Source organism: Schistocerca piceifrons, chromosome 1 (genome assembly GCF_021461385.2).
Source record: "Schistocerca piceifrons isolate TAMUIC-IGC-003096 chromosome 1, iqSchPice1.1, whole genome shotgun sequence".
Taxonomy (NCBI): domain Eukaryota; kingdom Metazoa; phylum Arthropoda; class Insecta; order Orthoptera; family Acrididae; genus Schistocerca; species Schistocerca piceifrons.
Genome location: NC_060138.1, coordinates 1,038,803,131 through 1,038,829,547, shown reverse-complemented (window position 1 = coordinate 1,038,829,547; position 26,417 = coordinate 1,038,803,131). Strand labels below are relative to the sequence as shown.

At 39.0% G+C, this 26,417-nt stretch overlaps 1 protein-coding gene across 1 annotated transcript in view; it reads left to right on the top strand.

The window, feature by feature from the left end:
• Window positions 1-26,417, top strand: part of LOC124725205 (mitogen-activated protein kinase kinase kinase 15) — a 175,051-nt gene that overhangs the window by 119,240 nt on the left and 29,394 nt on the right. The window contains exons 19-21 of the mRNA XM_047248456.1: window positions 956-1,045; window positions 9,756-10,041; window positions 17,581-17,739. Of these exons, the coding sequence (XP_047104412.1) occupies window positions 956-1,045; window positions 9,756-10,041; window positions 17,581-17,739 (535 nt within the window). The remainder of the gene's footprint in view (window positions 1-955; window positions 1,046-9,755; window positions 10,042-17,580; window positions 17,740-26,417) is intronic.

Here is a 26,417-nt window from a genome sequence, read left to right as displayed (position 1 = left end):
TCTGGTGTGAACTGTAAGGAACATGTGTGATACTGTAAATGCCTTTTTTCTAATATAATAGAGAAGTAAGATGCAGTATATCCTCTGTGGATAAATAAAAGTATGTGAGAACTTGATACAGGTGGTTGGTTTCTGTTTCTTGATAAAGAATGGTATTGATGACTTCATAACAGAAACTGTGTTTCGTATGCTGCAGTTTCTTAGTTTTTTGATAACCTGGCACCTTAACTGTAAATTTCAGCATATGTGCTTGTGCTATTGGTGGTTGAAACTGAGTATCATGGAGCATTAGAAGCTGTTAATGTCCTGTTGTTTTATTTTGGGCTGTTGCACGTTGTCAGCTTGTTAATGCATATTGCCATAAATTTATAACCCCTAAATGGCCTGTTTGCTGGTGCACTAATACAATTGAATGTTGAGAACATAAGATTTCTTACTTTACCAGGCAGTATAAATCTAACAGTTTACAGAAAAGACAACTGTCGTGTCATCCATTCCCCTGCAGTGCATATTCTCTTTTAAACAGGTACATACAGTAATTAAAAAAGAGAGTTTTTATTTTGAATTTCAATACATTTGGCACATTTAAGTTGAAACTTGCAATATGTGGCATTTAAGCTGTAGCATATGAATTGAAATCCATATTTTTTGTTTACTGTATTGTTTTTGTTTTGTTTTAATTAGCTATTTCAGTATGATGAAATGTTTGGTATCATTAAATATAATTTATTTGCAAGAAACCTGCATAATTTTTCACTCCTTATTTATATGCTTGGTCCAGTTTTCAAGTGTTTACTAACTCTTTTGTAGAGGAATTTTTATAACTAATGGAGTCATGATTGCCACATTCTTTTAATTATTTGATTTTTTGAGTATTAAATGGCAAATCCAACATCTGACTCCCACAATTTGCATACTGACACATGTTTGGTCCTACCTTCTTCATGTGCTGTAGTGGCTTCAATACTAAGTCGAACCCTGTGAAATCAAGGGGACCTTCACTGCTCTCCCCAATCAGCATGCCTGCAGCTCTGTCTTTCTCCAGGTAAAGTTTTTATGGTTTTTTGTAATGATATTAACATTGGGCTTTGGTATTTTTAAAATAAATGTGCAGAGTTATGTTTCAGAAGGCTTCTTAATAAAATCTAATAAATTGAATCACTGAACCTGAATGCTTTAAATGAGTAAATTCCTACACACAGAATTAATTAAAATGATATGCTAAAGTAGCACATATAAAAAGAGTTTTATGATAAAATACCAAAATACTGATTAAACCAAATGCTTGATGTGTTGTAGTGTTTGTATTTTTGTGCCGTGAATTGTGTTTTGCTTGGGCCTTGCCACACCAATTTACAGTTGCATGGTTTCAGAATGGAACATTCCCCCTTTTTGAATTGCTCCTTTTTTTAAATAGTGGAGAGCATATGGTTTTAAACTAATTAAAACTGGACATGATGAATGGCAAAAACATGGTCAATACACCCATTGCTGTGTGTTTATATGAGCTGTAAATGTATGTACCATATTAATCTGTTCCCAGTTACAAGTACTAATTGTTTTTGTTTCATGATGTGGAACTTATTTATGAGTTTTATCAACAGTACATTACTGAAAATCTGCTTGTAACTAATTTATATTAATAGCAACATATCAAGAAATGCTGTATTGTCAGTGTAGATTTGTTACTGTAGTGAACTCTGTGAAATAATAAGTGTCATATGCATATGTTAGGTTGCTGTGTTTTGAAAATTTATCATTTAAATTTTAGTTTTAAAAAGATATATTTCCATTTAAATTATACAAACAGTATATTTGCATGATGAGAAACAGCAATTGACAGTGTTAATTTCGTAACTTGGTTTCCAAATGTCGTGGAACAAAAATTGTTATTGGTATGTATTATCTTATCAATGGTTCTTATTATATTGCTCATCACCATTTTGATAGTAACATATTTGAAACATTTTTAACAGGAAAAATTTGAGGTGAATTGATGCATACAGGCACAAATGAGTAATAGTGGTAGTCGAAGAAAGGCTGTAATTAGTAAAAAATAAAAAGCTTATCATCCTTGTTGTTTCCCCACTCCAGCAAGCTAAAATCAATTCTTTATGTCTCTTCTCTATAAGGCTTTGTTCACCCACAGTCTTCGTTCATATATAGTTTGAGAGGGCAGGGTAGAGGTCTGTCATGTTTTCTAATGAAAGTTGGTTCTGCCTTGGTGCCAGTGATGGCCATGTGTTGACTAGGAGGAGGCCTGTTGAGGGCCTGCAGTCAAGCTTTCTGCTTGCTAGACACACTAGACCAACACCTGGAATTAAGGTCTGGCATGTGATTTTGTATGACAACAGGAGTACTCTTTTGGCTATCCCATGCATCCTGACTGAAAATTTGTACGTCAGTCTGGTGATTTGACCTGTTGTGCTTCCATCCATATATAACATTCCAGGGAGTGTTTCCCAGCAGGGTAACACTCACCCACATATCATTGTTGTAACCCAACATGCTCTACAGAGTGTCAGCTTGTTGCCTTGTCCTGCTTGATGATCACTGTATCTGTCTCCAATCGAGCACATGTGTGACATCATCAGATGACAACTCCAGTGTCATCTACAACCAGCATTAACTGTCCCTACATTGTCCGACCAAGTGCAACGGGCATGGAATTCCAAATCACAAACTGATGTCTGGTGACTGTACAACACAATACACGCACATTTGAATGCTAGCATTCAACAGTCTGGCGGTTATGGTGGTTAGCAGTGTATCAGCCTTTCGCATTTGCAGTGGCTTATCTAATTTTGTCTCATAGACAAGATAGGTGAAACTTCATTTCTGTGGACTTGGCGAAATGTTTTGCTGGTCTGGTAATTGTTCCTGTCACCAATTCATACTTCATTATAAGTACAAAATATATTTAACATAGATTGATCTTGGAAGCCTTTGGAAATGTGTCAGTGCACAATACCTGACATATGTTCTATGTCTTAGTATATGGGGGTTTTATTGTATTCTGTTGCTAATCGCTTGGTGTATGGTATTATCTGAAGAGACAATGCACTGAAAGTTGTACACAATCTGTCTTTCTTCATTTCCAAAACTCAGTTGTAGAATTTTTGCTCAACAGTCAACCTACAGTCTTGGTATTGCTGATTTTGACACATATTGCTTTCACTTTGTACTATTGCATCATTGGCAAAGACTAAGGCATAAGCTGTAGGATTTTTTCGTTTTTTTTGCTTTCAAAACTTCATCCATTATGATGATAAATAAGAATGGTGAGAGCCAATTTCCTTATTGGACCCTGTTCATCATTCTGAGCCATTCAGTTCGCAGCTCGTGACGTAACGACTAGCATTGCCACCTCTTTATCACGGAATCCTGGGTTCGTTTCCCGGCCTGGTGGGGATTTTCTCTGCCTGGGGACTGGGTGTTTGTGTTGTCCTCATCATTTCATCATCATCATCCTCATCAATTTTGGCAGTGGCTAGATTGGACTGTCAAAAAATTGGTCTGTGAAAAGATTGGGACCTTGTACGGGTGCTGATGACCATGTAGTTGAGCACCCAACAAACCAAACATCATCATGATCATTGTGAGCCATTCTGATTTTGTGTTCTGGTCTCCAGGTGATTGTCATAACCTTGCAGTGACATTCACAAGCACTTTCTTATACCTCCAACATTCCCAAATACACTTAAACTATAAATGATCATAGCAACTTGGTGTCCATTAAGAGCCCTAAGTGCCCCCCCCCCCCCCCCCCTCCTTCTCCTTTGTCCTCCTCTTCTCAGCATTTCTCATAAAGCATAGTTGCTGCAAAAACCAATGCAATAATAAATCTGTAAGTCCTAAAGCCATGTTGTTCTTCCTCTGGTTCAGGTTCAACAGGTTTTTTGTAAGTCTACCCTCAAGAACTAATTCAGAATTTTTTAGGTCATATGGGATCAAAATTAAACTTATTTAGTTTGTACATTTCTTCCTGTCACTCTTTTTAAACAGTGTGTGTTACATTTTCTTTCCACATTATGTTGAATACTCTGTATAACCATTGCTGCTCAAGCCCTCCAATTGCTTTGATTGAGTTTCCACCAAGTTCATCTGGTCTGCCTGCCTTGATGTTTATCAGTTCATTTACTGTTGACCCCTTTCCAGCCTTATCAAACTATCAGTATGTACACTACTAGAATCATGCAGCCCATCAATCAAAAGAATTTCATTCCCTCAACAGTTTGAATGCTGAAGTACTTTTGAAACCCTTGTAATACCGAGATTCTGTGTTGACATCTCAGCATTTAAATATTCAAGTTATTCTTGTCACTTGCTCTTTACGTTTTTTCTTCATAGCTGAAACCAACTATTTATGTGTAATTGTATACCACCATCAGGCATTCCCTTTCCTGTTGCACTCACAAATCGAGCAAGGAAAATTTACTTTCTATATACTTCTGAATGAGCCCTGATTTTTCTTTCGTGTCTTTGTGATCCTTCCATGAGATGTTTATTGGTAGCTGTAGGATCATTCTGTAGTCTGTTAAAAATACCAGTTCTTTAAAATTTTGCAGTAGTATTTCATGAGAAAACATCGTCTTCCATCCATTGTCTTCCATTTGAATCCACAGAGCATTTCCTACTGATAATAAATCTAGCAGTGCATTCTGAATTACTTCAATGTCTTCCTTAAATTGACCTGGTGGAGATCCCAAATATTTAAACAGTAGTCAAGAATAGGTTTCACAAGTGTTTTGTACACAGTCTCCTTTAAAGGTGAGCTACACTTTCCTACAATTCTCCCAATAAACCAAAGTTGACCATTCAGTTTCCCCACAACCAACCTTATGCACTTGTTGTTCATGTTGCTTTGCAACATTATGCCTAGATATTTAATCACAATGAAAATAATCAATTATTGACAATATACTGTAAAGGGCTAAATAGATATAATGTAACTGGATAGATAATAGATAGTCTTTCTTTCTCATTGTGCCTAGTAAGTGTCCTCTGACCTGGAGTTCTGGGTGTCGATTCTGAACTTTACCCCATTTCCTAAACCTCTCCAGTCCTTTTCCTTCACTCCTCTTCCTTCCCCCTCAACTCTTCTGCCAGAAGAAGCTTGTAAAAGTTAAACCTGTTTGTGTTTGTGTTTTCTTGCCGCTGCTTGGTGAGTGGATTTTTTTATGTCTATTTACATTAGATATTTAATCAGCATTGCTGTCTCAAACAGACCAGCATTACTGTGTTCAGACATTATACAATTTTTTTTGTGTACTCATCTGTGTTAACCTATATTTTCCAACACTGAGAGCAAGCTGCCATGCATCACACCAAATACTGTAGAAAATCTATCCAGATAGTCTTGTATCCTTCTACAGTCACTCAAAGACAGCACTTTCCCGTACACTACAACTTCATTGTCAGAAAGTTGCAGATATTTGCTTACCCTTGTTATCAGATTCTTTATGCGTGTAGAAAATGAGAGCAGCCCTTCTGTGCTACTTGAGTCCCCTTTTGTTTTCTTTAATAAGAGATACTTGTAACACGGTTTGTAGTTTTGACAGTATTTTTAATAATCTTATTCACCCAGGCTATTTATTTAGATTTTCATAACTGTCTCTGATATCCATGTGTTTTAACACCTAAACATATTACATCCATCTTCTGTTTGTCTCGTTTTTTATCTACCATTCTCAGCTCGCTCTCTCTGCAGCAATTTGTATACTGTATCCATGAAATTTTCTTCTATGCTGGCTAATCAATTACACTCATTTGCAAATGCTGCCCCTCTCATTCAGCGCAGTAGTTAGCACATTAGACTTGCATATAGGTTTTCCGTGATTTCCATAAATAGCTTCAGGTAAATGCCGGTTCCTGGGAAAGGGCATGGCCAACTGCCTTCCCTGTCCTTCCCTAATGGAATGGGATCAATGGCCTCGCTGGTTGGTCTCCTCCCCCACATCAACCAACCTCTCCCCCTCCTCCACACACACACACACACACACACACACACACACACACACACACACACGCACACACAGCACCTGGCCACCACCTTGATTGTTTATAGGTAAGTTGATTGGAGAGACAGAAATAAAGGTGTGAGGCAAGAGGGAGTAGGGAAGTCTTGTAGGAGTTTCCTGTCTCCCAGACAGGAGAGGAGGAGAGACAAGGTTCTCAGCGGAAGGGGTAAAATAAGGATTGATTATGGAAAAAGGCATAAAACTTGAGGATATGCGGTAGTTTCAGCTACTAAGTGGTAGAGTTAGAGATTCATGATCATCATTCATGTGGGTAGACAGCTGATCAGTTGTCTTTCCTGTGTAGAATCCAGCAGAATGATTGCAGGATAGCTTGTTTATGTCTTGGCTGTAACTTGTTTATGTCTTGGCTGCACTCTCATGGAGCCATGCAGTTGATTTGTTAGGAAGCACCTATGATTGAAGTGCAAGATTACTGGGTGGATGGGACAGCTCTTGCAGATGGTTCATCCATAGAGCAATGATTCGTGTGGTTCAGGATTGTGTTTTAGATTGTTGTGGGGATGGACAAAAATATTATGTGAGCCTGTTGGGTGAATAAATACCACTTTGATGAGGATAAGTTTTCGAGTAGATATCCCACATTTAGACATGTGATGAGAGGTATTTGAAGTCCTGACAATGGATGTGATTTAGTTTTCAAAGTCCAAGTGATGGTGGTCATTGGCTGGTTTTCTTTAGTGATGGATTTGTTGGTGTCACAGGAAGGAATGACATGGGAAATCAGTTTTCAGGACTAATTGGGAACGATATTGTCTGTCCGTAAAGGTACCTGAGAAATTGATACCCCTTGCCCTTAGGTGGCTGTTACAACTTTCTCAGCACCATCTGAGGAAGTTATGTAAGCTATTTACAACTTGCTGCTGCTTGGGAGTTCCACTTACCACCAGATAACCCATCACTCTCATTCAACCAGCCACAAACCTGCTTTCACTCCATACATCCTAAACCGATCCCTGTAGATACCTCAGTATTGCTAATAACTTCACTTGTCAAGAAACAGCTTTCATTTGCTAATTCTCATAAGTGGAAATATTTCTTTGCCGTCCATGCCACTACTAGCTCAGACAACTCACTGAAAATTGTCTTAACCATTTCTGATCTCTCCCTACCCATTATCGCCCCTGACCATCGTTTCCATACAGCCAGGCTCTGTTAACCTACCATGTTCATAAACCAGTGACAACAGAATGAGGGTCTCCATCAACTTGCTGACACTTCTGCTTATAGACTTTGCCACTATAATCCCATCTGGGCATTCAGCAACTTCTTAAAACATATAGGACCATCTCAAAATATGTCGTATAGACCCTTCTCAAAATATGTCACTTGTTTCATAAAATTTCAGGTGTGCAGCCACATAAATTCAACTTCTTCTTCTAACATTGTGGCTGAATACCACCAGCCATCTTCAGAGTGAACCAAGGTGACTGACACTCCAGCACTTTCTCTGTCCTTTTAAACCAAAGGACTGAACCACTGCGCATGCGGCCACAGATACACAAGGTGCCAGAGATGTTGATCGGCAGCAAAGAGGTATGACATAAGCATGGAATAAATCTATGGCTGCGCAGTCAATCCACATGGTGATATTGATTTATCACTGTGAGCTGCACTGCCGTGACGTTTGTGATTTAATTACAGAAATTGCTAGATTCCATGATTTGTCCAAACTGAAGCCGCTATCTCTAATAATTTATGTAATTAAATAACAAAGGCTATGCAGCTTGCAGTGATACGTCGATATCACCGTATGTATCTACTGCACAGCCATAGATTTATTCCATCCATACATATGCTTATGTCATACCTCTTTGCTGCCGATCAGCATCACTGACGCATTGTGTATCTGTGGCCGCATGCTCAGTGGTTCGGTCCTCAAGTTTGAAAGGATGGAGCAGGTGCTGGAGTGTCAGTCATCTTGGCTCACTCTGAAGATGGGTAGATGGTATTCAGCTGAAATATTAGAAGAAGAAGAAGAAGAAGAAGAAGAAGAAGAAGAAGAAGTCGAATTTATGCGGATGCATGCCTGAAAATGGAACAGTCTTTGTGCCGTGAAAATATGAAAATGCACATATGTCACTTGTATCCATTTCCCTCCTTATACTGGTAATCCAGTGTGCATCTATCTTTTACCTGCACCCTGAGTTCTACAAAGTTAAGTAGAGTCCCTGCTGATAGTTTCACTTTGGTAAGATATCTGCCTTTGGTGACAGGCATCTCCAACCAATTGTCCATAGTCTACTTTCCTACATTCAAATCACTAATCACTTCATTTCCCAATACCACCAGATACCTCTTGTCACTGTGGATATTATGTTCCCGTAAACAAACATCCCTCACATCCATGCTCTTACTACAGTGAAATACCACCATGTTGTACTTGATACTAAACTGACAACCTTCTCCCTAATCCTTTTGAGCAATCACATTCTGACACACAGCTGTTTCTCCTCCATAGGCCAAATCTAAAAACAAGTTTGTGCAAGTTATGGGTTCCAAAATGCCACCTGCCAATGCCATTCTGCATATGTGCAACATAGAGAAAAACCATGTCCTTATCAAATGGACACTTGGGTGCTGTATATTTTTTGGGAAACTGGAATTACACCAGATATGCTGATAACCTTTTCAGGACCCTTATAGAAGGATGTTGTCTTGTCCAGCTAGTCCTGAGTTAAATTTCCATCATGGGTCCCAAAATCTCCACCTCACAGATTGTTTCACTGCAGGCTACTCAAATATAAGATCAGCTACATATGCCTAACCACCACCTCCTACTGCAAACCAGTCACAGGCATTTCATGTCCAATCACATGTGGGGTTACTTGTGAAAACAGCCACATCATCACCAGCTGCCCTGCAATTACTGTGCAACTTGAAAGGTCACTGCCAGGCTGTGGATAACTAAACTCATTGATTTGCTGAGCATGCTACGTGCCACCACACAAATGACTTCAACAAGTGCTTCAATACCTGTGCTTTTTGGATACTTCCTTACAGCACCAGCTCCTCGGAACTACACAGTTTCTCCAGCACGTTGTCTCTTTCCCCCAAACCTCCTGGCCTAAACTGCCTTTTTTCTCTTATCATCAGCTGCTCCCTTCCCACTCACTTGCCCCAGTCTTACTTGTGAAAGTAGTGCGCGCGTGCGCACACACACACACACACACACACACACACACACACACACACTCCCTCACTCCCCTTCCATCCCCCCCCTCTCTCTCTCCCTCCCCCCTTCTCCCCTGTGCTCTTTCCCCTCCCCCTGGCCCTGTCCCCTACCCCTTTCTCCTGCTTCACCCACAACCCTACTCCTATCCCATCCTGTGCAACCTCTCATAAGCAGTTTTACTCTGTAACCACATGTGTGTGTGGGTATGTACATGTTCAGCTGTGGAATTTCATACTTTCTACTGTTGACATTGTTTGTAAAATGTTTAATATTCTCACACAATGAATGAGAAATTATAGACTGAAATTTTGATTCTACCAGAACAAAGAAATTGTAGTAGCAAAACCCAATTTACAGTAAGGACAAGTTCTATGTACAGATCTTTATTTATTTTTTTACTTATCCAAGCATATCATAGTAAGTTGAACTCTTTGAAGTATAATGGAATTCTGGAAGTGTGCATCCTATTTTAGTGTGAAAACTATTCAGATTGCTATAAAAGCCAGATGACTACAGTAACGATCTTTATTAATTGTTCACAGTCTCAGTACACCCACATATGAGACAGATCAAGAGAGTGGTGTAAATATGACACGACGAAGTTCATCAGGTGGCTTACTTTCCCCAGAAGTTGACATACCTACACCTAAAGGAGGTGGAGTTTTGGGATTGGGAGAGGCCTCAGAACAAGATGGATTTTATTTGTTGAAGAAAGATTCCCAGAGACGCATGACTCTGTCAAGAGTTATCAGCCAAGATGAGCAAAAGATCTGTGAGGTGTGGATGCAGAACATACAAAGGGAGCTGTTAGCAACAGTCCTTTCCACAGTAAGTTTATATTTAACTACAAACTGTAATTGAAATTAGATATTACAAAGTCGTGTCTCATCTAATATGAACCTTCTGTTTGATTAAGGCTGTTGTTTAAGACTGAAATGTGAGCTCAGGTATCTTTCTTTGGGAGTAACATTACTAACAGAGTCACCTAAACACTCCTCATGGTCCATCTCAAATGCTTCAGTATATTGATACATTTCTTCTATTTCCCCAAACTCTCCTGCATAATCTACTGCAGTAATTCTCTTAATATAAGAATGTTGCTAGGATGACCTAGCCACATCTTGTAGGATTGCTTTCAGAATGAAACTTCATTCTGGAATAGTGTGTGTGCTGGTGTGAATATTCCAGGTGATGTAGAACTTTCTGCAGGTGTTTAGTTGCGTACTTTGGGAACATAGAGGAGAGATTCTCGCAGATTGAAAATTCTGTAAGTTACGCTACCAATATCTGTAGCTGATGTACAGTGAATAAGATTTATTTTTAAATGTGAGTTGGGTTGTGAGGCATACACAGACAGTTCAGTTATTAGAGTACCCATCCTCAAAGAGCACAGATCCATCCAGTCTATGTTCAGTACACAAATTTAGCCTGTTAGAAAGTTAAAAAGAAATTCACTTACATCCCATTCCAGACATCAGTATCACATACTTTCTATAGTGTCAACATCAAATATTCAGTGCTGAGGATGAAGATGTACAATACAAATAGAAAAAATTTAAAAGCATCATTCAGTATGTCCTAGGGAAGTCTGTTCTGAGCAGGTTCTAAAGGGGTGGGAAAGATCCACCTTGTTAGAAAACTGCTACGTGAACAGAGAGCGCTTCATCGCAGATTCAGGAAAAATAAAAACCTAGCAGAGAAATGAAAGCTGGGGGGAATGATAGAAGTGTTCAGTGACTTTGAAAGTAAGTTTTGTCAATCGATCTGACAATGTTTTCACTGTATATAAAATAGTAAGCAGATCAAAATCATTTGTTCAGTCACTTGGGGATCATACTCTTACCAGAACACAAGATGACAAAGAGAAGGTGAAAATATTGAATTCAGTCTTCCAAAGAACAGAAGACCATAATACACAGAAGATCATAACATGGTCCCTCCTTTCAATCACCGTAAGAACTTCGAAATGGTAAATATTGGTATAACCATTCACAGAATAGAAAAACAACTACAGTCAATTATTAGTGGCAAGACATCAGGATCAGATGAGATACCTATAAAATTCTACAGAGATTATTTGAAAGAACTTGCTCCCATACCAGCAGCTGTTTGTTGTAGGTTGCTGAGCAATAAAAGGTACCTAGCAACTGGAAAAAGTGCAGGTTATTCCCATTTTCAAGCGGGATCATAGGACAGATGCACATAATTATAGTTTTATATCGCTGACATTAATCTTTTTCCCATAAAAATCAACATGGATTATGCAAACAGAGATCTTGCAAAACCCTTGGAAAAATCTTCAGAAGCAGTAGTGAAGGCTGCAGAGGCAGACAGACAGAAACTGGGACAAGTGCATCACTTCCAAAAGAGATTATTTTGAGAAGGACCATCAAAATTACCATGATGAGTAAAAGTATGTTGGGAAAAAAGGAAGAAAGAATTTATGGTTGTTCTTTGTTGAACATCCCTTTTATTTCAGAGCTTTCTACTTTAGGCTTCACTCAACCCTTGGTTCGGAGTGTAATTAGATCTTGATAGCTTTCCTGGATGGCAGTAAATTCAGGAACTTTTTGTGAATGCTTCAGCAACTTACTGGTATTTTGACATTCGAAATGGCTTTCCTTTGTATGTGATCTGATTCCACTCACTGCGTATCGACTCATGAGTGTTCATCAAAGAACCTCAGACTAATGACTAGTGTAAAAGAGCCTCATGTGCACTCCACAATTCTCTGCTACCCAAATAGCTTCTGCCTCTGAATAGCACAATCATTACTTATCAACGGAAGTCCTACAATTATACACCCCATAATGCAGGTCGTGAAACCTCCAGCCAAGACCGTCACAGAATCGATGTAGCCTCTGGTTGAGACTCTCACTTGGTTCCAAACCAAAGGATTCCAATCAATTCTGGACATGATACTGCAGATTGTAAGCTCTGCTTGCAACCCATGAGGTTTGGCAACCTACCAGTCACACCTATGAGCTGAGGAGACCTCAGAACCCAAAGATAGGTATAATTGGTGATTCCACGAGCCAAAACTTGTAACGATTGCACTCTGCACCCTCAGTAGCCAAAGACAGGGCCTCTTCCACATCTTGGATGAGGCCCTCCAGCAGACATACCCAAGAGCACATTGGACTTCTTTCCAGCCCTGGACACTCTTTTCCTAAGAGGCTCCAAAATGCGCTCAACACTGGAGCTCCCGATAAAATCACAAGACAAAGACTGCCAGTGATTACATATTTTACTTTGAGTAGTATTCTTGGTGTACTCATTCAAAGATGTTTTGCTCCCTATCCGTTGTCAAACCAACTGTTCTTTCGGATGTGCAGCAGCTAGTAGTGGCTGCCTTGATTTGTAAATGTCAGCTGTGCTGAATAGCCCATAGGTGATCACCCATGGTACAGTTCCTCTGCTGAAGAACCTTAAGCATAATAATTCTTAGTTTTCTTGTTTTTGTTATGTTGCATCTACATTTCACACTGTAGTAGCACAGTGGTTTTGTTGGTCATAAAAATGAAGTAAAGGTCATAAAAATGAAGTAAAGGTGATATAGTCATATTCACTGGAAAGTCAGTGTGAAACATCATGCACATTGGCTTGTTTTGAGGTTGGAGAGCAGGAGGAGAACTGAAAAGCTTGTAAGACGTAAAGGTAGAAAAAGGCTGCACAGAAAGGAGGAGCAGATGTTATATATCAGATAGAGAGAAGAAATTATATAAGAAAAATAGAATATTAGGGAAGATTGGTAGTACAAATGAATTTCGATAGCTGGCCAGGAGCTGTGAAAATTTTAAAAGTTGAATCCAAATATAAACAGATATTTGCTTCAGCAATTCAAGATGGGCTTTGTAGATGTTTGATTTATTTTTAATATTGAGCATTTGCTTACTTGTTTTTGTGTAATAATAGTTCCAGACCTGCAAAAATGTGCTATTTTGCATTTGCTGAACTCGCAAAAAGCATCCTTCTTTGGAAGATATATCTGTGAGTTGAGGTAGGCAAGCAGTTGGAGTAGTGCAGACCCTCAAGAGACATACTTTAGTCTTGTTCAACAACAGTTAATGTTTAGATATCTAAGTTGAGTGAAATATATATTCTATCAAACAATGGTAAACTGTGTTGATTTTTTTAATGCTTCAAAAATCACAAGAGGAGAAGATATACTTGGAAAGGGTTTGGAGATATGGAAAGATTCCAGCTGGCTTACATTGTGGTCAGACAGAGATTCTGAAATTAGATATTTGTGAAAAGAAGTGGGGTAGTGGAGTACTGATGAATAATGAGATGTGTTTGAAGTTCTTCGAGACTGCAGATACTGTGGTAGTGAATACCACGGCAGGCAGTTCAGTTGTACACGAATGGATGTTTATAAGAACAACAACATGAACCATGGAACTTGGCGTTGGTGGGGAGGCTTGCGTGACTCAATGATACAGATAGCCGTACCGTAGGTGCAACCACAACGGAGGGGTATCTGTTGAGAGACCAGACATACGTGTGGTTCCTGAAGAGGGGCAGCAGCCTTTTCAGTAGTTGCAGGGGCAACAGTCTGGATGATTGACTGATCTGGCCTTGTAACATTAACCAAAATAGCCTTCCTGTTCTGGTACTGCGAACGGCTGAAAGCAAGGGGAAACTACAGCCGTAATTTTTCCCGAGGGCATGCAGCTTTACTGTATGATTAAATGATGATGGCATCCTCTTGGGTAAAATATTCCGGAGGTAAAATAGTCCCCCATTCGGATCTCCGGGCGGGGACAACTCAAGAGGACGTTGTTATCAGGAGACAGAAAATTGGCGTTCTACGGATCGGAGCGTGGGATGTCAGATCCCTTAATTGGGCAGGTAGGTTAGAAAATTTAAAAAGGGAAATGGATATGTTAAAGTTAGGTATAGTGGGAATTAGTGAAGCTCGGTGGCAGGAGGAACAAGACTTTTGGTCAGGTGAATACAGGGTTATAAATACAATATCAAATAGGGGTAATGCAGGAGTAGGTTTGATAATGAATAAAAAAATAGGAGTACAGGTAAGCTACTACAAACAGCATAGTGAACGCATTATTGTGTCCAAGATAGACACGAAGCCCACGCCTAATACAGTAGTACAAGTTTATATGCCAACTAGCTCTGCAGATGACGAAGAAATTGATGAAATGTATGATGAGATAAAAGAAATTATTCAGGTAGTGAAGGGAGACGAAAATTTAATAGTCATGGGTGACTGGAATTCAAGCATAGGAAAAGGGAGAGAAGGAAACATAATAGGTGAATATGGATTGAGGCTAAGAAATGGAAGAGGAAGCCGCCTGGTAGAATTTTGCGCAGAGCATAACTTAATCATAACTAACACTTGGTTTAACAATCATGAAAGAAGGTTGTATACATGGAAAAACCCTGGAGATACTAAAAGGTATCAGATAGATTATATAATGGTAAGACAGAGATTTAGGAACCAGGTTTTAAATTGTAAGACATTTCCAGGGGCAGATGTGGACTTTGACCACAATCTATTGGTTATGAACTGTAGATTAAAACTGAAGAAACTGCAAAAAGGTGGGAATTTAAGGAGATGGGACCTGGATAAACTGACTAAACCAGAGGTTGTACAGAGTTTCAGGGAGAGCATAAGGGAACAATTGACGGGAATGGGGGAAAGAAATACAGTAGAAGAAGAATGGGTAACTTTGAGGGATGAAATAGTGAAGGCAGCAGAGGATCAAGTAGGTAAAAAGACGAGGGCTAGTAGAAACCCTTGGGTAACAGAAGAAATATTGAATTTAATTGATGAAAGGAGAAAATATAAAAATGCAGTAAATGAAGCAGGCAAAAGGGAATAAAAACATCTCAAAAACGATATCGACAGGAAGTGCAAAATGGCTAAGCAGGGATGGCCAGAGGACAAATGTAAGGATGTAGAGGCTTATCTCACTAGGGGTAAGATAGATACTGCGTACAGGAAAATTAAAGAGACCTTTGGAGAAAAGAGAGCCACTTGTATGAATATTAAGAGCTCAGATGGAAACCCAGTTCTAAGCAAAGAAGGGAAAGGAGTATATAGAGGGTCTATACAAGGGTGATGTACTTGAGGACAATATTATGGAAATGGAAGAGGATGTAGATGAAGATGAAATGGGAGATACGATACTGCGTGAAGAGTTTGACGGAGCGCTGAAAGACCCGAGTCGAAACAAGGCCCCGGGAGTAGACAACATTCCATTGGAACTACTGACGGCCTTGGGAGAGCCAGTCCTGACAAAACTCTACCATCTGGTGAGCAAGATGTATGAGACAGGCGAAATTCCCTCAGACTTCAAGAAGAATATAATAATTCCAATCCCAAAGAAAGCAGGTGTTGACAGGTGTGAAAATTACCGAACGATCAGTTTAATAAGTCATAGCTGCAAAATACTGACACGAATTCTGTACAGATGAATGGAAAAGCTGGTAGAAGCCGACCTCGGCGAAGATCAGTTTGGATTCCGCAGAAATGTTGGAACAGGTGAGGCAATACTGACGTTACGACTTAGGAAAGGCAAACCTACATTTGTAGCATTTGTAGACTTAGAGAAAGCTTTTGACAATGTTGACTGGAATACTCTCTTTGAAATTCTGAAGGTGGCAGGGGTAAAATACAGGTAGCGAAAGGCTATTTACAATTTGTACAGAAAGCAGATGGCAGTTATAAGAGCGAGGGGTATGAAAGGGAAGCGGTGGTTGGGAAGGGAGTGAGACAGGGTTGTAGCCTATTCATAATGTTATTCAATCTGTATATTGAGCAAGCAATAAAGGAAACAAAAGAAAAGTTCAGAGTAGGTATTAAAATCCATGCAGAAGAAATAAAAACTTTGAGGTTCGCCGATGACATTGTAATTATGTCAGAGACAGCAAAGGACTTGGAAGAGCAGTTGAATGGAATGGACAGTGTCTTGAAAGGAGGGTATAAGATGAACATCAACAAAAGCAAAACGAGGATAATGGAATGTAATCAAATTAAGTCGGGTGATGCTGAGGGAATTAGATTAGGAAATGAGACCCTTAAAGTAGTAAAGGAATTTTGCTATTTGGGGAGCAAAATAACTGATGATGGTCGAAGTAGAGAGGATATAAAATGTAGACTGGCAATTGCAAGGAAAGTATTTATGAAGAAGAAAAATTTGTTAACATCGGGTATAGACTTAAGTGTCAGGAAGTCGTTTCTGAAAGTATTTGTATGGAGTGTAGCCGTGTATGGAAGTGAAACGTGGACGATAAATAGTTTGAACAAGAAGAGAATAGAAGCTTTTGAAATGTGTGCTACAGAAGAATGCTGAAGATTAGATGGGTAGATCGCCTAACTAATGAAGAGGTATTGAATAGAATTGGGGAGAAGAGGAGTTTGTGTCACAATTTGACAAGAAGAAGGGACCGGTTGGTAGGACATGTTCTGAGGCATCAAGGGATCACAAATTTAGCATTGGAGGGCAGCGTGGAGGGTAAAAATCGTAGAGGGAGACCAAGAGATGAATACACTAAGCAGATTCAGAAGGATGTAGTTTGCAGTAAGTACTGGGAGATGAAGAAGCTTGCACAGGATAGAGTAGCATGGGGAGCTGCATCAAACCAGTCTCAGGACTTAAGACAACCACAACAACAACAACAACAACAACAGGTAAATTGATAAGAGAAAGAATGAGTAGATTCTCTGCAGAACTGGCAAGGAAAGGAACATGTGGGAAATACTGACAAAAGGAAGGGACAGGATGATAGAACACATGTTAAGACATAAGCGAATAACTACCGTGATACTAGAGTGAGCTGTAGACGGTAAGAGCTATAGGGAAAGACAGATATTTGAATACTTTCAGCAAATAATTGAGGATGTAGGGTGCAGCTGTTACTCTGAGATGAAAAGGTTGCACAAGAGAGGAATTCATGGTGGGCTATGCCAAAACAGTGTGAAGACTTGGGGGGAGAGAAAACACCTTTGTTTTCTTAAGTTGCATGAAGAAGAATATATAGATTTTCCATTGTGCTGAGCTATAGCTGTGCAGTATTTTTTGAAAGAATGAACTACCATTAACATGGCATTGTTATTGGTCTAAGAACGTCTAGCATTGTACTTGATAATGGCGAAAAGCTAAAATGTAGGTTGTACAAAAGAAAAATATAGTAACGTACAGTCAAATGGCAGCTTATTCTTTTTCTTTTATGTTTTTTTTAGTTTTTTAAAAACTGTATCCTAAAATTTTAGTGTTTGTTTTTGTCTTTGATTAATGTAAATGGTATACGAAAATCTAATGTAGTCTCCATTTGGTTCAGTGTGATGTAATTAAGTATTTTTTTTAAATTATATTGTTATTATTTAGTCATTTTCTCTTGTAGACACATCTGGTGGCAATGATTCGCAGCCTGAGAAACTATATATCAGATCAAAACAAAGAATCACTTGAAAACGCAATACATACATTGAAAGAAGAGCTGGATTTTGATGCAGATGCTATTAACCAGCTGCATTTCTCATTGTACCTCATCCAAGATGCTGTAAGTAAAAGTGTATATAAGCTACCAACAAAGACTGCTATGAACACACACACACACACACACACACACACACACACACACACACACACGTTTTATCTGTGGTGGGTACTGAATGAATGGGAAGGGGTGTACAGGACAAGACAGGATTAGGAAGGATCATGCTAGGGTGTAGGATGCAACCAGGTAGGAAAGTGTTAGAGGACTGCTAGGAAAAAAATTAAAAGCAGGAAAAGGAAGAGTAAATAAGATAGTTGATTGATACATACTAGGAAAGAGAAATGGGAAATTTCCATTGTGTGAGTAAAGGTGGAATGAGAAGCTTGAGGAGATTTAGAGCAAAGGGTTTGTAGGATCAGAGGTAATGTAGCAGGGAGAATTCTCGCTGTTTTAATCCTTTGATGAATTTCGTAGTCCAACTGATTGATTTACATGTTATTAACCAGGTCACATGAGTGCTATGTAATATCTTACTTCATGATGCCTACAGTCCAGTTATCCAACCTGTGTAAGTACACCTGTTTTAATTTTGACGATTCTTGGCTGCAATAGCCTAGTATTTAACTTGTGCATTTTATTTGCACACATTTCAAGGTCTGTGGTTAGCTTTTCAATTAAAGTGTATATGATTTTTTCTACTTCTTCTACATCCTTCTCGAGAACCGATTTGCTTAGGATCTGTAAAAGTGATGTTAACGTATCTTTTTTTTGTATTCATGTATTTTTATTTCTCTCTCTCTCTCTCTCTTTTATTTTTTTTAAAATGTCTCGAGCAGCTCTTTTTTGTGTGTCAGAAGACCGAACAGTGTAATGAATCTGATCCAATCGGTGTACTTCAGTGTACAGCTCTAACCTTAGTGTCTCAGTCTTCCGAATAATAAACACTGCTCAGTACAATAATGTTATAGCTTCATCAATTACCAGGACAAGAGAGAGTAGGATATTGAGAGTTGGGGGAGCAGGTAATAGCCTGGCCAAGAATAGAAAATACAGTATCAAGTGCACCCTGAAGAAGCTAGGTGTAGCAACATAACACACAAGTGTGTGCTTGTTGAGGTTCTGCAGCAGGATGATCAACCCTCCATGAACAAAGCCATAAGGTGAGTTAAGCAGGAACTGAGCAAGATGCTGCTGAGTTTGGGTGGAACTCATCTATTGCTCCTGTGCTGGTTGCTGCTATTGGAAGCTGGGGATACACAAGACTTGGATACACCATAATAGGAAGAGAAAGAATAGATTAGCTGGAAGTATAAGGGTAGGGAGTAGAATTCCTGTGATTACAGATGTGATAAGTAAACTTTTTTTTTAGGTTAAATACCCCCTCAGACAGCCTGCTTTAAAAGAGGTTCAGATAAATGAAGTGCCACCCCCCCCCCTCCCCCCCACACAAACTTGCATGAATAACCGTACAATTAGGCATATTACAATCATGCATCAGAATGTTAGAAAACTAAAAAATGAAGTTGATGAACTTCTTCTCTGCTTACAAAGTCTAGAATGTGGAAAGGAAGTGGCTGTATTATGTTGGAGGACCTTGTAAACATAGAAATCTGCATGTTAAACATAGGAGAGCATAAATTAGCAGCTTATTCCTGTAGGGAAAATATGGAGACAGGTGGAGTTATCTTACATGTAAAAAATAAAATAAAATTAAAATCTGTTGACAATACTAGTTTCTGATTAGATCAACAACTGGACGCCTGTGCTTGTGAACTGCTACTACTGGAAAAGTAACTTTTAATTGTCATAATATATCGACCTCCTCAGGGGAACTTCTACTCTCTCTCTTAAAGAAAAATCTTTATTGTGTCACCTAGTAGGCAAAAGAAAGCAGATGATAGTCTGTGAAGATTTTAATATCAATAATAGGAAGAGAAAGAATAGATTAGCTGGAAGTATAAGGGTAGGGAGTAGAATTCCTGTGATTACAGATGTGATAAGTAAACTTTTTTTTAGGTTAAATACCCCCTCAGACAGCCTGCTTTAAAAGAGGTTCAGATAAATGAAGTGCCACCCCCCCCCCCCTCCCCCCCACACAAACTTGCATGAATAACCGTACAATTAGGCATATTACAATCATGCATCAGAATGTTAGAAAACTAAAAAATGAAGTTGATGAACTTCTTCTCTGCTTACAAAGTCTAGAATGTGGAAAGGAAGTGGCTGTATTATGTTGGAGGACCTTGTAAACATAGAAATCTGCATGTTAAACATAGGAGAGCATAAATTAGCAGCTTATTCCTGTAGGGAAAATATGGAGACAGGTGGAGTTATCTTACATGTATAAAATAAAATAAAATTAAAATCTGTTGACAATACTAGTTTCTGATTAGATCAACAACTGGAAGCCTGTGCTTGTGAACTGCTACTACTGGAAAAGTAACTTTTAATTGTCATAATATATCGACCTCCTCAGGGGAACTTCTACTCTCTCTCTTAAAGAAAAATCTTTATTGTGTCACCTAGTAGGCAAAAGAAAGCAGATGATAGTCTGTGAAGATTTTAATATCAATTTTCTGAAAGAGTCAGGTAAAAATAACAATTTATAATTATATATAAAAACAAAGATGAGGTGACTTACCGAACAAAAGCGCTGGCAGGTCGATAGACACACAAACAAACACAAACATACACACAAAATTCAAGCTTTCGCAACAAACTGTTGCCTCATCAGGAAAGAGGGAAGGAGAGGGGAAGACGAAAGGAAGTGGGTTTTAAGGGAGAGGGTAAGGAGTCATTCCAATCCCGGGAGCGGAAAGACTTACCTTAGGGGGAAAAAAGGACAGGTAACACTCGCACACACGCACATATCCATCCACACATACAGACACAAGCAGACATATTTAAAGACCTCTTTAAATATGTCTGCTTGTGTCTGTATGTGTGGATGGATATGTGCGTGTGTGCGAGTGTATACCTGTCCTTTTTTCCCCCTAAGGTAAGTCTTTCCGCTCCCGGGATTGGAATGACTCCTTACCCTCTCCCTTAAAACCCACTTCCTTTCGTCTTCCCCTCTCCTTCCCTCTTTCCTGATGAGGCAACAGTTTGTTGCGAAAGCTTGAATTTTGTGTGTATGTTTGTGTTTGTTTGTGTGTCTATCGACCTGCCAGCGCTTTTGTTCGGTAAGTCACCTCATCTTTGTTTTTATATATAATTTTTCCCACGTGGAATGTTTCCTTCCATTATATTGATAACAATTTATAATGTTACTTAACACTTAACACACATGTTCTGTTGCTTATTTTCCCACCAGAATTGTGCAAGAAAGTAGAACATGAACTGACAACATTTTTATAGATGGTAACTTGATCATTGATATAAATATTTATCCAGTAGTGATTGGCTCTTCTGACCATAAAAACAATTTACTTGCTTACAGTGAAGTGGTATTATGGAAGACAGAGTAATTAATGAACAGGCAACAAAGTTTCAAGTCTTCCTTACAGGAATCAGAGCTGATCATTTGCAGCATAGCTCACAGGACCGATTGCATAGCTGAGCCAAGTGAAGGGTCTGGATCAGAGCTCAGATGGTTCTGAGACCATATAGCCTGCAGATTCCTTGACTTGCACCATAGGGTGGTTGGTTTTCAGGTTCTGCTGAATAGGTCAGACGCCCACTACACGCAAGAGGTGGCTATATGGGTAGCAGGGGCTGTGTGGCATGGACTGGTTGGTTTTTTAGGTTTGAGGGTCTCAGAAAAACACAGAAAGGGCATCAGGCACAAACGATGCAGGCTGAACACAGGAAGAACGTAGATACAGGAACCATCAGCATAACAGTTGTAAATTGTCGTAGCTGTGTTGGGAAAGTAGCAGAGCTCAAAGTGCTAATAGAAAGCACTGATGCTCAAATTGTTATTGGCACTGAAAGCTGTCTAAAGCCGGAGATAAGTTCAGCCAAAATTTTTTTGAAGAACCTAATGGTGTTCCGAAAGGTTGGTTAGGCTAAACACAGTTGGCGGTGGATGTTTGTTGCTGTTAGAAGTAGTTTATCTTGCCGGTAAAACTGAAGTAGATAGTTCCTGTGAGTTAGTATGGGCAGACGTCATTCTTGGCAACTGGAATAAAATAATAATTGGATACTTTTACTGACCTCCCATTTCAGATGGTACAAATGTTAAAAGGTTCAAAGAAAACTTGAGTTTGTTTTCAAACACATACCTGACTCATACAGTTATAATTGGTGGTGACTTTAATTTACCTTTGATATTTTGGCGAAAATGCATGTATAATTCCTGAGGTATGCATAAAACATCATCCAAAACTGTGCTTAACGCATTCTCTCAAAATTACTTCAAGCACCTAGTTCATGAGCCCATGCGAATAGTAAACGGTTTTGAAAACACACTTGACCTCTTAGCAATAAATAATCCTGAGCTAATAACGAGCATCAAAACAGATACAGGGATTAGTGAACACAGGGTTGTCATAGGGAGATTGAATATTGTTATCCCCAAATCCTCCAAAATGAAAATATACCTATTCAAAAAATCAGATAAAAATTCACTTGATGCCTTCCCGAGAGACAATCTCCACTCCTTCCAAATTAACAATGTAAGTGTGGACCACATGTGGCTTGAATTCAAAGAAAAGGTATCAGCAGAAATTGAGAGATTTATACCAAATAAATTAACAAATGACGGAGCTGATCCTCCTAGGTACACAAAACAGGTCAGAACACTTTCACAGAAACAACGAAAAAAACATGCCAAATTTAAACAGACACAAAATCTCCAAAATTGGCGAACTTTTACAGAAGTTCGAAATTTAGCATGGAATTAAGTGCGAGATGCTTATAATAGTTTCCACAACGAAACTTTGTCTCAAAACATGGCAGAAAATCCAAAGAGATTCTGGTCATATGTGAAAAGTGGTAACACAAAATGCCTTCTCTGCATGATAGCAATGAAGATACTATCGAAGTCAAAGCAGAGTTACTAACCACAGCCTTCCGAAATTCCTTCAACAAAGAAGCCAAAGTAAATATTCCAGAACCTGAACCAAGAACAGCTGCCAACATTAGTAATGTAGAAGTAGATATCCTCAGACTAGTGAAGCAACTTAAATCACTTAACAGAAGCAAGTCTTCCAGTCCAGATTGCATACCAGTTAGTTTTCTTTCGGAGTATGCTCACACATTAACTCCATACTTAACAATCATATACAACCGTTCACTCGACGAAAGATCCGTATCCAAAGACTGGAAAGTTGCACAGATCGCACCATTATTCAAGAAAGGTGGTGGCGGTGGTAGTAGTAGTAGTAGTAGTAGTAGTAGTAGTAGTCCACTAAATCACAGGCGCATTTCATTAATGTCAATATGCAGCAGGATTTTGGAGCATATATTGTGTTCGAAGATTGTGAATCACCTCAAAGAAAGTGGTCTATTGACACACAGTCAACATGGTCTTAGAAAACGTTGTTCTTGCAAAACACAAATAGCTCTTAACTCGCACGAAGTGTTGAGTGCTATTGACACGGGATTTCAAATTGATTCCATATTTCTGGATTTCCAGATGGCTTTTGACACTGTACCACACAAGCAGCTTATATTGAAATTGTGTGCTCATGAAATATCGTCTCAGTTCATGTTCTATCTGAGAGGTCACAGTTCATAGCAATTGACAGAAAGTCATGGAGTAAAACAGATGTGATTTCTGGCATCCCCCAAAGTAGTGTTATAGGCCCTTTGATGTTCCTTATCTATATAAAAGATTTGGGAGACAATCTGAGCAACCGTCTTAGGTAGTTTGCTATTGACTAGTAAAGTCATCTGAAGATCAAAACAAATTACAAAATGATTTAGAAAAGATACCTGTATGGTGCAAAAATTGGCAATTGACTATATAATGAAAAGTTTTGAGGCCAACGATATGAGTACTAAAAGAAATCTGTTAATCTTCGATTACATGATAAATCAGTCAAATCTAAAGGCCATAGATTCAACTAAATATGCAGGAATTACAATTAAGAACAACTTAAAGGAAAGAACACATAGAAAATGTTGTGGGGAAAGCTAACCAAAGACTGTTTTATTGGCATGACACTTAGAAAATGTAACACATCTACTAAGGAGACTGCCTACACAATGCTTGTCCACCCTCTTTTAAAATACTGCTGCACAGTGTGGGACCCATTCCAGATAGGATTGATGGAGTACATCGAAAAAGTTCAAAGAAGGACAGCACATTTTGTATTATCGCAAAATAGGAGAGAGAGTATCACTGAAATGACACAGGATTAGGGAAGGACATCATTAAAAGAAATGAGTTTTTCACTGTGGAGAAATCTCCTCATGAAATTTCGATCACCACCTTTCTCCTCTGAATGTGAAAATATTTTTTTGTTGCTGACCTACATAGGGACAAACGATCACCATAATAAAATAAGGGAAATCTGAGCTCGTACGGAAAGATGCAAGTGTTCGTTCTTTCCACGTGCTATCCGTGATTGGAATAATAGAGAATTGTGAAAGTGGTTCAATGAACCCTCTGCCAAGCACTTAAACATGATTTACAGAGTATCTATGTAGATGTTGATGGAAGCTGACTAAAGCAATCTGTGACAGATGTCAATTCCAAATGTAATGTATTTACAAATGATTTTCTATCAATCTTTAATATCTGTTTGCTTAAGAAAATAATAGAGTATGATACTTATAGGAGAAAAATCTGTATTATAAAAGGAATTAAATTATCACCTGTAAGGGGAAGGAAATTAGAGAAATGGTGCTTGGGCGAGACATCAGATGTTGTTATGAAATGCCAATAATATTTCATCAATGCAGTTGACAGACATCTTCAGGCCTGTCATACAGACTGCTGAGCTATGACTGAACCCTCCTATTTATGCAGTCTAAGTAGGAAATGCGCAGACATGAAGGTCCCAAATTTGGTGGCTGAGAGCAAAGATTTGCTGACCAGTAGTGGGAAGAACAGCTACGCCACCTGTTGCACGATGAACCCAAGATATTGGTGCATGCACAAAGGCTGGTGCAATGCAATGCTGCTGCAGCACCTTTTGTTAGAAGTTGTATGCCAAAATAGGTGTCTGTATTGGTGTGTGACCATCCTCACTGCTGTCATCCACATATTTAAGTCGTCACTGAAGTGTCGTCTCTTGCATGACCAATAGTTTCCATTAGTGGCTGCATTCACTTTAATATTGCCATTGCTGGATCCCATGCAGTGCTAAGTTGGAAAATTGTGCCTCTGTTTGAATGATTAGGTGAAATTGCTTGAAATGGTTAGGACAAACAGAGAAGTAGGACTGATTCCATATTACAAGAAATACTGTCTTCTATTATGGGAAGTGATTAAAAACTCAAAACATCTCTGTATAATGTTTGAAATGAATATTTCAGATAGTAAAATCAAATCTATGTGGATGATATTTAATAGAGAAACTGGGAAATCCATTAAGGAATGTGAGGACTTTGTTGTTAAAAAGAAAACCATCAAATAATTAAACGGCAGCAGTCAGGTAGCCATTGTATTTAAAAATCACTTCCCTGAAGTAGCTCAGAGGATTCACATTGACAGTTCAAACAATGAAGCGAAAGAGTATATGCAAGAAGCAATGCTTCACGTGAGGGGGAGGGAGATCCCAGAAATAACTGTAATTGATCTGTTGCACGCGCATGCTCATAGTTACGCATTGTGCAACTAGGAGATGTTAGTTTGGGATCTCCCACATCACTAAGTAAGGTGGCGTAGTTGGACTTAAGTTTCTTTGTTTGTGATGCTCTGTTGTTTTTGTTCCTATTTGAACCCTTTGGCAATTAATGACATGATTAACAAGAAGGAGCAAAGAGTCTGTGTGAAATTTTGTTTTCTTTTGGCGAAAACTCCAGTGGAGACTATTGGGTTGCTTTGGCAAGTCGATGATGATCATCCTTTGTGGAAATAAGTGTTAGAGTGGTTTTCTTGTTTCAAATCTGGCATGTGTCAACTGAAGACATGCCATGCCCCTTTCGTCCTTTGACAGGAAGAAACAACGAAAACATTGCCACAATCAAATGTGCAATTGATGGCTATCCTCGAAGGACCATTGAAGAAATTTCTGAGGGCACAAAAGTGTCAAGGAGCACGATCCAGAGAATTTTAACAGGAGATTTGCACATGAGATGAGTGTCTGCAGAATTTGTTCTTCAGCTGCTCACAGATGACCAAAGAGAAAACCACATGAATGTTTGCTGCAACTTGAAATTCAGAACACTCTAAATTTTCATGAAGGAATTATGACTAGGGATGACAGTAGGTGCTATGGGTATGATCCAGAGTTAAAGCAAGTGTTGAGCCAATGGAAAACTCGGATGTCACCATGACCCAAGAAAGCATGCCAAATGCGATCCAAAGTGAAAACAATGGTGATTTTTTATTTTGATGTCAACAGCATTGTCCACAAGCAGTTTGTTCTTCCAGGACAAACAGTGAATCAACATTTTTATCTGGATGTGTTACAAAGATTACAAGAGTGTGTCCAATGAAATCTGCCAGAACTGTGGAGAAATAGGAACTGGTTGCTCCACTACGACAATGCTCCGCAGCACACAACTCTGACAATCTGACAGTTCGTGGAAAAAACAACATGAAGCTTGTACCTCCTCCACTCTCCTCACATTGTCTGTCTCTGTATGACCACCTCGTCTTTTTTGAAAATTTGAAAAGGAAAGTGATT